The sequence below is a fragment of the Tamandua tetradactyla genome, chromosome 15 (genome assembly GCF_023851605.1).
Source record: "Tamandua tetradactyla isolate mTamTet1 chromosome 15, mTamTet1.pri, whole genome shotgun sequence".
NCBI lineage: Eukaryota > Metazoa > Chordata > Mammalia > Pilosa > Myrmecophagidae > Tamandua > Tamandua tetradactyla.
Genome location: NC_135341.1, coordinates 85,173,449 through 85,189,076, shown reverse-complemented (window position 1 = coordinate 85,189,076; position 15,628 = coordinate 85,173,449). Strand labels below are relative to the sequence as shown.

Genomic DNA, 15,628 nt, shown 5'->3' with positions numbered 1-15,628 from the left:
TCTTCTGGATTTCTCCTTTTTTTTCTTCATTTATTTTTTGAACATGTTAATCATAATTTTAAAAATATTTTTTTTAACTTTTTATTTTGAAATAGTAATAGATTCATGGGGACTTGCAAAGAAATGTTCAAGGAAGTCCCATTAACCCTCACCCCACATCCCCCAATGTAAACACAGTTATTTTTATGTCCCTGTCTTTAACTCCAGATTCTGAATCACCTGTGAGTCTGCTCCTATTGTCTGTTGTTTCTCTCAATTCTTGGTAAGTTGATCCTTGTATTTTGTTTTTTAAGCTGGTTTCAGAACTTTTGACTGAATGCAATATTTTGTCCATAAAGTTGTAGAAGCTGTCATTTTCTTCAAAAGAAAATGAAATATTATTTTGGCAGGCAGATAGAGTGTCAGCAGACCATCTTTATCCTGCTGGGGTGGTTTTATCTTTTTTCAATGTGACCTATTTCAGTTCTGCCCTTACTCCCAGGGCAGGGACAGGCCCCCAGGGGAAAGCCTGCTGTGTTTTTCAAGTCTTTCTACCCTGGCAGAACTTGAACTCCTAATCCACGGCCCCCAAACCAAGCAGCTGCTGGAATGTCTGCCCAGTTCTCAGCTGCCACTTTCTATTCTACCTCTTGGAGCTTTGCCCCACATGTGTGTAGCTTAGAGTGAGTCCATGACTTGAAGTGAAATTTTAACCAGATTTGGTACTTCCCCTTTGGCTTTCTTTTTTTTTTTTTTTTTTTTAAAGGAAAGACAGAGAGAAGGAAGGAAGGATAGAAGGAAGGAAGGAAGGAAGAAAGGGAAACATCTTTAAACATTTTCTTGTTTTATTGTATTTTGTTTTTCCGTTTTTTGTTACATGGGCTGGGGCCGGGAATCGAACCGAGGTCCTCCGGCATAGCAGGCAAGCACTTTGCCTGCTGAGCCACCGCGGCCCGCCCCCTTTGGCTTTCTTATCCAGAGTTTTTTCCCCTCTCAGTTTACATCTGCTCTGGAACCCCCAAACTCTGAGCTCTGTCTTCTCAGTCCAGTAAGAAGGACACTTTCTACTTGCCGTATTCCCCTGGGCTCCTGTGAACTTCCGCTGGGGAGAGTTGAGCCAACATGAAGCTCCCATCTTCCAACGACTGTAGACATGTCTGTGTGGGTGCTCTCCGGTGTCTTCAAACAGATGCTTTTTAGATCTTGCCCAGCTTTTGTAACTCAAAGGAGGGAAATACATGACTACATCCCTATCTAAACGTGCAAAGGACCCGTGCATGGAGCACAGCAGGAGCTCAGTGAAGGGTGGCTCTTGCGATCTGTGGTGTATGGCACAGCCTGAACCACGATGTGGATGATTCCAGTCTTGGACTCCTAATTATCCCCTCAGCTGGTCCCTTCTCCAGAGGGGACTCTCAGCTCCCGAGGGCAGGACGAAGTTCTTTGGAGGCCCAGCAGTGCCTCTACTAACGTTACGTGCTCAGAATAGTTAGATGAATAAGCTCCTGACAACCTGGCTCAGCCTGTGTGGCCTGCTGCTTCCAGGGCTTCACCACGGGCTGGTTCCCTCCTGCCCAGCTCCTCGGAACCAGCCTCTCCTCGGCACTCTTCCAGGGCACTTCAGTTAGGAGACCACATTAATGTGTTGCAATGTTAGGGCAAAATGTGCTGAAACCTGTGCTGGCAGAGCCCAAGGCCAAGCAAGGTGGGAATCGCTCGGGGATGACTCCAGTCCCGGCAACCCCGTGGGGTTCTGGAGTGGGCTCACAGAGCTGGTCAATAACATTTTAGGAGTTTTGCATGCTGGTTATTAATCTCAGCCACATTTTCAATATAAAAAATAAATTGCATAAACTTGGAATTAAAGTATATTAAAAACATAGAAAATAAATACTCAAAACTTTTAACACTTTTACTACATTCCAATATTTTTGTGCAGTTGCATCTGTTTAGTGGAAGTATTATATGGTGTTCTGCTACTGATCATCTCTTCTCAACCCTGCATTCGGTGACCTGGTGGCCCCCGGAATCAGCTGTGGAGGGAGTATTTACACTGCAGAAATCAGCACACATACAAATCAGGGCTTCCTGTTTTTCCCTAGAGAGCGGATTGTTAAACATTTAGGAGCCCATGATTATGACAACCACACCATCTGCTCTCTTCTCTTCCCTGTTTAGCGCCATATGGCACACCCTATATTTATAGTTTATTTCTGTGTTTTTACTAGAATACACTCTGTTCGGGAGGGCAGGTTTTTGTTTGTTTCCTTCCCGTCTCAACAGCACCAACCACAGTGCCCAGCACGCAGTAGGTCCTCAGCAAATATCTTCTGGCTGAATGAGTGAATGAATGGGCTGTGGGTGCCCTTATGTCTTCCCTTCCCCAGCTCCTGTATGCAATAAGGCACTGGCCTCCGTGGACCCGGCCCATTCGCGTTGGCCGTCGTGCGGACATCCTTCTCCCCCGGGGCCACGGATCCTCCCTGCTGTCCCCCCTTCTGCCCTCGCCTGTGGCCAGCCCTGCCTCCGTGGACCCACGGGAATGTCTGTGTAAGGCACAAGCGGGGCCCGTCATTCCTGCCTCGGACCTGCCATGCTCGCCACCGCCTGCCGCGGCATTCCCAAACGCCTCGGCCCCGGCCTGCCTCTCCTTGGTGCACGCTTGGTTGTGCTCTGAGAAGAATGCAATTTCGCCTGCAGCCCAAGGCTCCGTGAGGATGCTGCAGGTGTTTTGAGAGGAGAGGAAGGGCAGATCCCGAAACCCACCCCTCATACATCTGCATCCTTGAACATCTGGATTAAATGAGCTATTTTCTATGTATGCATGAAAGTTTTGCTTGAAAAAAGACTGTAGGACAAAGTCTGCTGAACATTCTCTTGCCACCCACCGTCCTGCTTCTCTGCCGTGCAGCGGACTGGCAGCAGGTGCCCTTCTCTGCTACATTGGCATGGAGGCTGCGGGAGGCCCCGGAGGGGAAGACGCAAGGGACGGGAGACAGGGCAGGCGCTTTGTGCCCTGCTCCCTCCAGTCACGCTGGGGGTTGACCATGGCTGCATTCCTGCACCTCAGGCCATACCTCCTCATGGGGACCCTCTGGGACAACTATGGCTTTTTTTTCTCCAGTGACTGCTCCCCTAAGCCTGGGCTCCCCTTACACCTGTTGCTAGGCCTGGGGAGCTTCACCCTTCGTTGCAGGCTTCTGTACGCACACTCACTACAGAGGCGTGGGCTCTTCCTTCTCCCTTCGAGGGGGTGACTCCTGGGCCCCGGCACAGGGCCGTCCAGGCTGTGGCCCCGCTGCTCCCTGCCCCATGCCCTGCTTCCTGCAGCCTGCCCTCCCTCCCCGGGGGCAGCAGCGCCCCAGCACCCTCAGCCCCTCGCTCCTCGGGCATCGCTTCTGTGTGGCCCCTGGGAGAAGGCCCCATCCGTCCTCTGTGACCACCCCGTCTGTCAGCATGCGCCGGTCCCCTGTGCTCGCAGGCACAGAGTTATTTGTTGATTCAACGTGAAGACTGGAAGGCAGCTCCTTTCTCCACACGCCAGCCCCCTGCAGACAATCATCTTCCCTCGGATGAAAAGTCCTGGGCGCCGGGACGAGGTTATGGATGCCCCCGTGGGGCTGGACAGATGGAGGGCAGCGTATCCTGAGCCTCCCCAGCTCCGAGTGGGCTCACCCCGCTGCACCCTCTGCCACCGCCAGGGCTCCTCGCGGGAGAGCATCCTCCTGAGCAGACAAAGCTGGTGGAGACGGGGCCCGGGTCAGGGGTGGCCTGTCACTGTCCCGGGCCCACTGCGGACGTGGGGTGGGGGGGTGGGGGGCATCGCTGATTACTGGTGACAGGCATTGAGGAAGCAAGGTTTGGAAATGCCAGGAACCAGACTGTTTTTATACGTGGGTGTCAACATCCCAGATTCTCCTGTTGGAAACCGCACATTCAAGATCAAACCTCCTGCCGTCTGCACTTGACTTATTCTCGAAAGCTATTGTGCCTCATCACGTCACGACAGAGGTCCCTGGGAAAACCTCCACACCCCTTCCCCACGCACTGGGTCAGGGATCAGACGGGGATGGAGCCAGTTACCCAGGAAGTCGTGCAGCCTCAGGGCACAGGAAGCTGCTCCTTCTTACCTGGGTCTGCAGAGCGGGCAGCCAGCACCCCAGAAGGGAGAGGGAAGGAGGTCCCCCGCCCCGCTGGGGACCCCTGCCGCTCAGCGTCCTCCCTCCGGGAGTGCCAGGTGGCCTGGGCGGGAATCTCTGGCTTGGGGTGTGTGTTGTCACATCTGCATTGTGGGGACCTCAGGCAGCCCCCCACCAGCGGTCTTCACCCCTAGCTGCACATCAGCACCCCCTGGGGAGCTGGGAGGCCTGGCCCTCCCTAGAGGGCCTGATTTAATTGGTCTGGGGAAGGGTCTGCACCGGGGGCTTTTCTCAGTGCTCCTCCAGGGACTCGCATGAGCAGCCGAACCAGGAAGGCCCTCCTAAGCGTTTCACACAGCTCATTAGGAAGAAGCCGCGCGAATTCTTGTCTGGCCAGGGCCGCCCGCCTCCCTGGTCTGAGCAGAGGCCCCGGTGTCCACCTGAGCTTCGTGGCTGAGGCCGCGCAGGCCTCGGAAACCAAATCCAGGACCGGTGGGCACTTCATCCTGAGCCCTCCCTGGACGCTCTGTGCACGCTTTGTGCACACGTGTCTCTCACCCTCTGTGTGTGTTATGGTCACGGGCTGGCAAACTGCAAGGCCTCGACCGATGGCCAGGAATCCACACTGTGAGGGAGAGGTCCCGTGGGTGTGCTGGGGAGGGCGGGAGGTGGGGGGCGCAGGACTGAGGCCCCGCAGTGGGACCGCCATCACCAGGAAGGAATGCAGGTTTGGCCCCAGCACATCTTCCTAGCTCTCCAGAGAAGTCGGAAACCGGGAGATTAACTTGCTTGATTTTTCCCCAGTCGGGCTTAATTTACTAGGAATGTGCACCCAGACCCAGGCACACCTTTAAGTGGGGCAATAAAACATGCCTGCAGCCTGGAAGGGGGCCCAGCACCCCGGGGGGAAACTAGGGGGAGCAGTAGATCCAGCCCTGTGCTCCTGGGAGGAAGCTGGAGGCTCCCACTCCACGGGGACCAGCACATGCCCCCGTTCATTCCCCCAGGCACAGACGTGCCCTGTGCAGAGGCTGCAGCCGGGCCGAGGCCTGGGCAGCAGGGACAGCTGTGCTGGCACAAATCGACCCCATGCATGCAATTCTCACTTGCTACCTGCTGCTCCTTTGGCTGGCACATCGTAAGGTGGTAAAATATTTGTTTCCTAGTGAAAGGTGGCCCGAAAGGAAGCCAGCTGCTGAAAAAGTAAAGCAAGGGGGAGAGGGACAGCTTTTACCCAGAAAGTGGAATGTTAGGTGTGTTAAAGAGTGACCCAGAGAGCTTGGCGGGGGGCTTGGCTCTGCAGGGGGCCGTGCCCACCATCTGCTGTATTTAGACAATTAAAAAGAATTAGTGGGACTCATTTAACAAGGGCCTGTCTAGAAACAGGGCATGGAAGGGGCCAAATCTCAGGGAATGCCATTGGGGGAAGCAGCTGGGGACTGGGTTGTGATGGGCACTGGGGGAGGAAGGGGTGAGGCTTCCAAGCAAGGCTGGGCTGATTGTGCATGCCTGGAGGAGTGCAGCGGACACACCGGCATGCTGAGCTGAGATGGAGCAGCCTTGGCTCCCTGGGGTCAAAAGCTCCAGTTTTGAGGAATGTGGGCAGCCGAGAAGCTCCCCCAGCTGAGAGCTGCTCTCCTCCCTTTCGCCGGACTGGCTCTCAGGATTCAGCTCCCCCTGGTCACCCAGCTAAAGGGCCCGTCTGCCCCCTGGCTGCTGTCCAGCCCAGCCCTGCTCCGCTCCTCTGACGTCACCTTGCTTGCCACCCCTGAGCCCCGAACGCAGGGCCAGCCCTCCTGATTTATGTTCCCAGCACAGTGCCAGGCACACGTATATCCTGGAGGAGGGGGTGAAGGGCGTGCTCCCTCCCTCAGCATCGTCCTGGCAGTTTCCCGTGGGCATTCCTGGCGGAGGGGGCACTCCCACCCCCACCGACCCCCACGGCCTTCGTTGGCCCAGGCGTCTAGGCCAGGGCTGTGGAAGGAGCAGCCCGGGCCTGGCCCTCCCGAGGCTCTCAGCCGCTGGACAGGGGACTCCAGGCAGGTGCTAGGTGAGAGTACTGGGCGCCAGAGAGGAGAGGAGCTGACTGTCCAGGACAGGCAGGGTTCAAGGTGGTTAGGGATATGGCTTCCTGGAGCCATGTCCTGGATCGGTTGATATGAGGATAGGCAGGCATTCTTGGGGTGAGGTGTGGAAGCAGAGATGAGATGAGGACACCTGGGAAAAGAAAGGTCCTCAGTCACGGGTCCTAGTCCAGCCCTCACAGTGCACAGAGGAGGCAGCTGCCCAGAGAGGTGAACCCACTTACCCAACATCACAAAGCATATACGCTGGGTCTTGTCAAACCCAGGCCTCCTGTCTCCAAAGCTGTGGCTCTGTGAGTAGTTGTCTCCTGCAACCAAAGGAACTGAAACCTGCCCGAAGCCGAGCCCATCCCGAGTCAGAGCAGACAGAAGGACCCTGCGCCTGCTGGGTGGGGGCTGCACGTTGTCTTCCTTTCAAATGGCAGAGTACCTTCTCTTCCGGGAAGGCTTCCCTCCATGCCTTATCCCCTTTCCTTTAGAAGCTCCTTCTCACTGAAAGTGTCTCCCTGGTTTTGGGAGTCTGGTTTGAGTTCCAGGTCCCTGGAGGTTGGCACAGTGTACTGGTGTGCAGTACTTGGTGAGTGCTGTGCCCCTCCTGACCCAGACCTCACCTGGAATTCCCACTCCTGACCTGCTCCCTACCTCATGCCCGCTGTGCAGAGCCACCCACTGCGGCATTGTGGCTTCCGCCCCAAGAGTTTGGCCTCCTTCGCCATCACCATGAGTTTTGCACGGACCCAGGCACATTCCTTGTAAAACGCCTGGGGGCTGGACTCGGGGTGGGGGCCACAAGACAGAAAAGATGAGAAATGCCTGGAAACAATTCCAATTCCTCTTTCCTATAAGAAGGCAGGGACGGACCAGCCCGGCTGGTGGAAAAGAGCTGTCCCGGCCTCTCCCCAAAGAGCATTTCACACGCAGCTGAAGGACAAACAACGAACTTTATTAGAAATGCTCCTCGCTCATCAATCAAGGTCACACGGAGGTGGGGGAGGCAGTACCCTCTGGGCCTCTGGCTTCCTGCTGCTGAGATGACTTCCAGTTAAAAATGATTCAGGACAAAGGCACTCAAAACAATGAGAGATGCCAAACGCAGCGGCAGCAGCGTTCCCGGGGCGGACTGCACCACCCACACTGGCTGACACAGGGACTGCACATCTCACACACACACACACACACACACACACACACACACACACGATACAGCAAACGGGGTGGAAAAATAACTCGTTCAAATAAAGCTTTGTGACAGCCAGGCTGCACCCTGCAGGGACAGCTGCCCAGAGACCTCTGCACCCCAGGACACGCCCCCAGCCCAAGGACATCATCCTGCGTGGGGCCCCCATTCTTTCATTAGCACCTTTGGACTACATACTGCCCTCAGCACACTCCTCTTTAAAATGCAAACCCGACTTAAAATGATAACGAAGGCTGCACAGTCAGACTTCTTTTCCCTGAACCGGGCGCTGGGGGTCTGGAGAGCTCGTGTGTCTGAGGCCAGGGAAGAAGGCCTGCACCAAGGGCCGAACCCCAGCACCCCAGAGGTCAGCTGGTGGCCAAACACAGCTCTGTCCACTGGCCGGGGCTGCTGCTGGGTTTCCCCCGATAGGGGTCTTTCAAAGGGGACAGGCCAACCCCACTGCCCTGCCAGGGAGGGGGCAGGGCACGGGCGATCAGTCCGCCTCATTCCTCATTCACACCCAGCTGCGCCCCGGCCCGGCCCCAGCGGGGCACACGACAGAAAGCCCCTGCCCAAACGTCTTCTCCTTCTCCTGAATACGGAAGCAGCCCCCGATGGGCGCTGTGGGTGGCCGGGGCTCCGTGCCGCGCGTGGGCTCCGGGCTCGCCGTGGTTTCCGGGGAGCTGTGGGACCCCGGCGGGCGCCCCGAAGGCGGCAGACGCTGATTCCGAAGCTGCCAACGCGCCGGGCCTTTCCGGGGAGGGCGAGGCGCGGGGAGCCGAGGCTGGCGGAGGCCCCTCCGGAGCTGTGCGCGCACGGGGCAGCCGGGCCGCCGGGGGCCCCTCACTGGTACTGCAGGTAGCTTTTGAGGGCGGGCGGCAGGGGCAGGCAGCCGATGTCCGGCAGGCGCTGGCGGCCCAGGGCCCCGCGCACGGCTCTCCGGCACAGGTCCATCAGCGGCAGGGGCTCAGCTGCAAGGGGGAGGGAAGCGGGTCAGGGTCAGGGTCTGGTCCGTCTCCACCGCCACCGCCCGCCGCCGCCCGCCACCACCACGGTCCGCCACCGCCCGCTTCCAGCGCTCCTCTGAGAAGCCGTCCCTGGCTGCACGGGCCGAAGGACGAGGGCAGTGTTTCCATACCGTGGATAGCAACCCATAGACCAAAGGGTGGCGAGCTCAATTTAGTACACGGTGCCGGACAATTTTTAATGCATGAATGAGTGAGTAAATGAATAGACAGATAGAAAACGGAGTGCAAAGCATGAGGGTCAATATTGATGCATGAAAGCTTTGTCTCTGTAATTTAAATATAGGTTTATTGTGTCTTAATGTAAAAAGTAATTCTCAGGGTGGGTCATATTCTAAACTGTTTGGAAGCCACTGGCCTAGGGCAGGTCTGCAGGAGGGCTTCCTCTTAGAAAAAGGTTGGATTTGGAGAGCTGCTAGGTATGGCTTTGAGCCTCCAAACGTCCCCTGTAGCCTCCTTTGGTGGTTAGGGGAAGGGATGCCTATTACCCCCCCCCCCAACATCCAGTTTTATAAGAACTCATAGATTAATATCCACAAGCCATGGAACCTCTAGAGGAGGACTGAGCTTAACCGATTTGTTGCAGACCAATACTTACTAAGCTCTTGTTCTCTTCCAAGTCCTGTGACTGACCCCGGGTATAAGAGGGTATAACCGAGCCTTGGTTATAGAGAAATAACTAAGCCACGGCCAGACACGACCTTGGAAGTCAAGGAACAGCTACGGCCTGGGAGTTTGAACAGGTGAACAATTGTCATAGAGTGTAATATATGCAACAATCCCTAAATGCACGTGATAGAAACCTGTTACTTCCTGTATGGAGGGTTCAGTGAAGTTTGAAGAGGAGATGACACCTGGATGGGGTTTTGAAGGGTGAGCAGGAGTGCTAGAGGCATGTGGGTTGGGGAGGGTTTCCTAGACAGAGTCAAAGACAGAGGTATAAACAGAGGAGGTTTAGACAAATTGTCCAATATGGCTTGCACTGGCCACTTTTCCCCCAAGCGTAAAGGAACATCTTGGAGGTGTGAAGCTGTGTCTTAATACTTTTTTTGGTAAAAGAACAAGCGATATTGAAATACACTTAACCCATAAGTGGTAAATACTAACACAAGAGTTGATAGGAATAATATCCCAAGGGATTGGAATGTAGTGGAGGGTGAATTTCATAGGAGTTTTCACTTAATGGAGCTGCAGAGTGAACAAGGAGAGCCATTCAAATGAAGGTGGGACTTGGTCCGAGCCTGACACACAAGAGGATAACAAACTCTCTTTCGCTGGAGGCAAAACCATGCGGGGATCTGCATGGAACTTTAGCAGTTTAACCCGCTTTCACTTCCGTATGCTCTTCCGAGCCTCACTTAGGCCTTGTGGCTGGCTGGGGGGGCCCAAGCACCCCTCTTTTCAGGCCAGAAGGCCAAGCACTTGCCCCTGGTTACATGATGACCGAATGGAGACCAGCCCTTGACCATCTCTCTTCCAGCAACATGCCTGCACCCAGCACCTCTGCTCCCTGCCCCCTCAGCAAGCCTCTGTGACCCCCGCCCTGTCCTCCCGGCTGTCAACCTTTGCTGGTTGCTGGAAGCCAACTCTCCCACCTCCAGTTTCCATGTTTTCTTTTGGTTTCTCCTGCACCGGTACTTGCTGCCTTTGGAGTTTGCAGAGAAGGAAAAAGCAGACGGTACTTAATGAGCAACTGCTACTTTCCAGGCAATGGGAGGGATGGAGGCCTAATTGTACGTAATGTTTAGCCAAGCCTTATTACGAGGCCAGCTCTGCAGCTGTGCCCATTCATATGCATACACGTATCAGACTCTTAGTCAGCAATCTTGAGGTGTAGGTACAACGGTTGTTATCCCCACCTCAAGGAGGAGGAAGCAAAAACCGAAGGAGAAGAAGTCACATGCCGGGACACAGAGCAGGCAAACGGCAGCCAGGAGCCGAGCCCTGGCGGCTGGAAGCCCAACTCAGCCTCATATTTAACCACATTTCCTGAGCACCTGTCTGTCCCCTTTGCTAGGCTGGTTTTATTGGATGTAGGCTGCAGTCGCAATGCTCTGAGATGGATGATAGAGAAAAGGAAATTGATGCTTAGGAAGGGGAAGGGAGCCCCTGATTTTGAACCTGCGAGGTTACGCCTCTGTGAAGGCTGCTGAGTCTCCGTTCTATCCCCCGTGAGGCCCAGTTCCCCACGTCTGCTGGGAGGGCCGAACGAAGCGTCCTGGCCTTCGTGGGTGAGCGCGGTGCGGCGGGAGCAGGCACTGTCCGCCGTGCAGTGTCCCCCGCGCAGCCCAGGCACGCCGATGGGTGACTCCCCCGGAGCGGGCTCTGACCCAGTGGTGCGCCTCCTGGACGCAGCAAGGATTTTCTGTTAAGAGGACAGTGACCCTGATTTCTTTAACTGGGAACGCACAGCCCCAGCCTGCTCTGCCACGGGAGCGGGGGGGCCCATCGAATGTCTGTAGAGTGGACCGTGTGCTCCTTCAGGCCAGCTCTTCGTAAATCGTAAACATTTATGACTTAAATATCGTAAGCTATTTAAATAAGTTGCCCCTCCCTGGCATGCACTTCTGTCCTGTTTCCCCACTCTTTCGTAACCCCAAGGACGGAGGCAGCTTTGAACTGAAGAGAGGCTTGTCGTGAGGGCTCCATGGGTTAGAAGGTATAGAGCACTCGGGACAGCACCCAGCACATAGTAGGTGCTCAATGAAAGCCATGTCCAGCTCTCAGCTCCATCCCAGGCATAGTTTTTAAACTTTTTTTTTTTATCGTGGAATATAACATATATACAAAGAAAAAAAGAAAGGCGATATTGTCAAAGTACACTTTATAAGGTGCTATAGAACAGATTTCAGAGCTTGTTATGGGTTACCATTCCACTATTTCAGATTTTTCCTTCTAGCTGCTCCAAAACACTGGAGGCTAGAAGAAATATCACTGCAGTCATTCAGCAGCCATACTTATTTGTTAAATCCTATTTTCTCTGTTATAACTCTTCTTCCTCCTTTGCTCCTTCTCCCAGTCTACAGGGATCTGTTAGGCAGTGCCTGTTCTGACTCATGTTGAGAAGGGGTGTCGACACGAAAGGAAAGGGGGATGGGATTAGTTGTTAATCATGGAGAGGCTGGTCTTTCTAGGTTTCAGGATTTATCTGGCCTAGGAACCCTCTGGAAATTATAGGTTCCAGGAAAGCAAACTTAGTTAGTGCATGAAACTTTTATAGAGTCTCAGTTCGAGCCCTAGGTGTCCTTAAGAATTAACAGGGGTGATGTTGGTTGGGGTTTAGCAAACCAAGGCAATTAGCACTTTCTAACTGAAGATACATAACAGTAGCCTCCAGAATAGCCTCTTGACTCTGATCTCTCTTAGCCATTGATGCCTTATCTTCTTACACTTCTTTCCCCCCTTTGGTCAGAAGGCATTGTTGATCTCACAGTGCCAGGGCCAGACTCATCCCCAGGAGTCACGCCCCACGTTGTCAGGGAGACTTTCACCCCTGGATGTCATGTCCCACGGAGAGGGGGAGGGTGATGATTTACTTGCACAGTGCAGCTGCCAAAAGGAAGGACACTGAGAGGCATGCAACGAACTGACTCAACCTTGGGGACAATGTGCAGGAACAAAAGAACAAATATGCTGAGGTCTCTTTCAGAAAATACAAGAAAACGGGAGCCCAGATCTTGAGCTCTTAGAGCAGCCACACTCCGTCTGAAGTTGTGTGTGTTTTTCTAGATTCTGAGACCCTGAGCTGCGTGTGTATCAGCTGGTATTTCCCTGGAACTTTGAGTAACTTTGTGACACCTAAGACCCAGAAATGGAATGCTGCAGCCCTGAAAGTTGGTGTAGCTGGATACAATAGCAGTTAAAGTAACTGATAGAGGTCAGGCCTCTATTAGCGATAAAAACGAAGCCAATCTGGCTGGGACTAAGGTAAATCAGAATACAGGTTATAAGATAATGTATGAACTCCAGAGCTTCACCTACTGTATGAGACCAAAGGCAAAGAGGTTTATTATCTCTAGAAACCAAATTTTCTGTAACACACAATCTAAATCAACCTGTCTGGAGAGCTCAATTAAATAACCCAAAGCCCTGGAGTCCAGAACAGGAATGAGGTCTTATAATTCTGTACAACTTCATGTAACTCCAGGACACATCTCAGACTATGGAGGGCTGATAATTTAAAAGTATGGTAGAGTCACTTGAGGGTCTGAAGGAAACAAAAAAATATATGGAACTGTGAAACTTTCCCATCTGGGAAACCCTGGGTATCCCCTCAACCCCTGGGGACTCCCGAAAAAATAGGTCAGGCTCTGGGTTTTGAGGCTTGCCCTTATGAAACTTATTTCTTTTTTTTTTTTTTTTTTTTTTTTAAAGGAAAGACAGAGAGAAGGAAGGAAGGATAGAAGGAAGGAAGGAAGGAAGAAAGGGAAACATCTTTAAACATTTTCTTGTTTTTTATTGTATTCTGTTTCTCCGTATTTGTTACATGGGCTGGGGCCGGGAATCGAACCGAGGTCCTCCGGCATAGCAGGCAAGCACTTTGCCCGCTGAGCCACCGCGGCCCGCCCATGAAACTTATTTCTGTAGTCAAGAAGCTAAACTACCTATAACGGGGCCTCTCTCTAATCCCAGGCATATTTTTTTCACCTGTGAGAGGAGAAGCTTGGAGGTTAGCACGATGGGCTCTGGTTCTTTCTTCTCTGAGTTAGAGGAGGTGGGCTTCCATTTTGCATCAGGAAAATCTTGAGCTGTTCAAGTTTTATAATCATTGCCAGAGCTTAAGAGCTTTTTAAATCCCTTTAATACTCCAGGCACACAGTAGGTCCCCAAGTGCTTAGCTTAGTCAGCAAACTCAGTTCACTCTGTGTTCCCTGCTCAGTGAGGAGCTGAAAAGGACAAAGAAAGAGCACCTTTCATCTTTAACATCTGCATTAAAATAAATCCAGAGCCCAAACTCCAAAAGAAGGAAGAAAGGGGTAGCGGTGGGGACTGGTATTTAAACATCTTTAGGAACTCACCTCTGCTAATTTCCGAGGGGACTTTAAACTGCCAACTGTGCAACAATCCAAAAGCACGCAGAGAAAGCTCCTGAGCTCCTGCTGCAGCTATGGGGTTTGAGCTCTGAGTTTGCCCAACACTGGCAGGTCCATCCGTCTGACCCCCTTCTCCACCCCACTCAGCTTTGGAACCCCTCTCAGAACTGCTGGATGGCACGTCTTGGAAAGGATCAACCAGGTGGGAAGGGAAAAGAAATTTTTGGCCTGGCAGCCCTTCTCAGAAATATTTTCTGACTAAAGATAAAATTTTGAAAGAATCACAAAAATGAAAATCCAAATCGCCAATAAACATGCAAAAGTGCTCAACTTCATTAATCAGGGCAGTACCAATCAACACCACGTGACTCTGCGACCCGCCAACCAGAGTGGCTAAAATGAAAATGAGACAACATCAAGTGCTGGTGCGGATGTGGGACCATTAGAACTCACCTGTGGAGGGTGGGAGTGTAAACTGGTACAATTTGGAAAGCTGGGCGCAACAGCTGAGGCCCGAAATTTTATCCCCGGGCAGACACCCAACTGAAAAGCATATGTATGTTCCCCAAAGCGCACGTACACGGATGCTCATGGAAGCACTACCTGTAACAACCCCGAAGTGGAAACAACCGAAATGTCCATCAACAGTAGGAAAGTAACAAGCAGTAACAAGGAAGGAAGCTCAGTTACCAGCAACAACATGGGGACGTGTCCCCAACATCATTTTGAATGAAAGAAGCCAAACAGAAGAGTACATTTCCATGTGTGTCAAGTTCAAAAACCGGCTCTGAACAGAGAAGTGGCGATCGCTCAGGGTGCTAGGCTGAGAACAGGCTTTCGGGAAGCAAGGCCGGTCCCAGTTAGGAGACTAGGAAAACCTCCTGGTGAGAGAGGGCGGCAGAGGGAATGAGAATGAGGCGGAGTAGAAAGAAATGCCCCAGCACCAAGGCAGAGCGGGGAGAGGCGCATGCATTCTAGGCCAGGGGACCGCATGCACAGAGGCGCCCCCCTGCTTGGGGCTGTGCACATAGTGCTGGGAGGGTCGGGTGGGAGCCGGTGCCGCGGGAAGCCTGTGGGGCCAGATCATGGCTGCAGGGTCTCGGACGGCTGGGACCCCACCTTCCGCCTTCAGGCAGGATGCTTCCCAGGGCCCCCATGCCTTTCCAGACGCTTGCTGACCCTCACTGACTCAGGGACGCCAAGGTCAGGCGCTGGGCGTCGGTGGAGTGGGGCACCCCGACTGCAGGCGGGGGATGAAGGGGTGCACCCACAGCCCCCCCGAGGAGCCGCTGGGGCCTGAGACGCTGCAGGGGGCAGGGGCAGGAGCTCCATGTTTGGCCTTGCAGCTCCCGCCGCCTGCCCCCGAAGCCGGGTGGATGGCAGCTCCTTGGAGCCACGTTCTTCTCATCTGCGGGATGGGGGTGGCACCCCTCCCCGACACAGGAAGCCCCTGGCCCTAAAAAGCTTTCACTCCAAAGTATGCTTTGCTTGAAGCCAGCAGCCCAAGAGATACTTTTAAAAATAGTAATAATTTACTTATTGCAGTTCTAGAAATGCCTCAGGACGTCATCCTAATGGACAACAATGCTTTGCTCTTGATGAAGAGTTTTTGACTTATTTACTGGAGCCAGAACTGGATGTCTGGTTCTGTCTAAAACCATCACAAGGCAATCGTTTCAGAGGTGCTTGGGTGACCTGGATTTTCTGTAATTCTTCACCCCTAACCCCCTGCAAGGCCCAGGCGAGCCACAGACCCTCCCAGGGACTCTGTCTTCCCATCTATAAAATGGGGGCATGAGCTCACCCGGTTAGGAGGTTTATGCCTGTGATGGAAACGGGTGGAGAGCATGGCACAGGCCTGGGTAGAGGAAGCAGCTTCCTTTTGCTCCTGGACTCTTCCCTGCTTGCAGTGGAAGGGGCCAAGACCTGATTCACTACCCTGCCCTCAGCCCTGCACTTATATTTTGAAAAAGGATCAACATTCGAAAGTCAAGATGTGAAATTCTATTGCAGTAATTTCAGACAATGGTGAGCAGAAGGGGGAGGGTTTGAAAGGTAGCCCTGGAATCTGAACTTGAGTAGACATGGGCAGTTTGTTTGTTTTAGGGAAAGGAGTGAGGAGAACACACACATACGTTTCAGCACTAACACGCTCTATGTGACGGCGAATCGTAATGCACAAACTATG

General features: G+C 53.3%; 1 protein-coding gene across 2 annotated transcripts in view; it reads right to left on the bottom strand.

Annotated features, from left to right (window-relative positions):
- Nucleotides 1-8,225: 8,225 nt before the first annotated feature.
- Nucleotides 8,226-15,628, bottom strand: part of SPSB4 (splA/ryanodine receptor domain and SOCS box containing 4) — a 63,917-nt gene continuing 56,514 nt past the window's right edge. The window contains exon 2 of one of the 2 annotated variants that reach the window (XM_077128615.1): nt 8,226-8,353. In XM_077128615.1, coding sequence (XP_076984730.1) covers nt 8,226-8,353 — 128 coding nt within the window. The remainder of the gene's footprint in view (nt 8,354-15,628) is intronic. The other variant, XR_013162615.1, reaches the window with a different exon arrangement.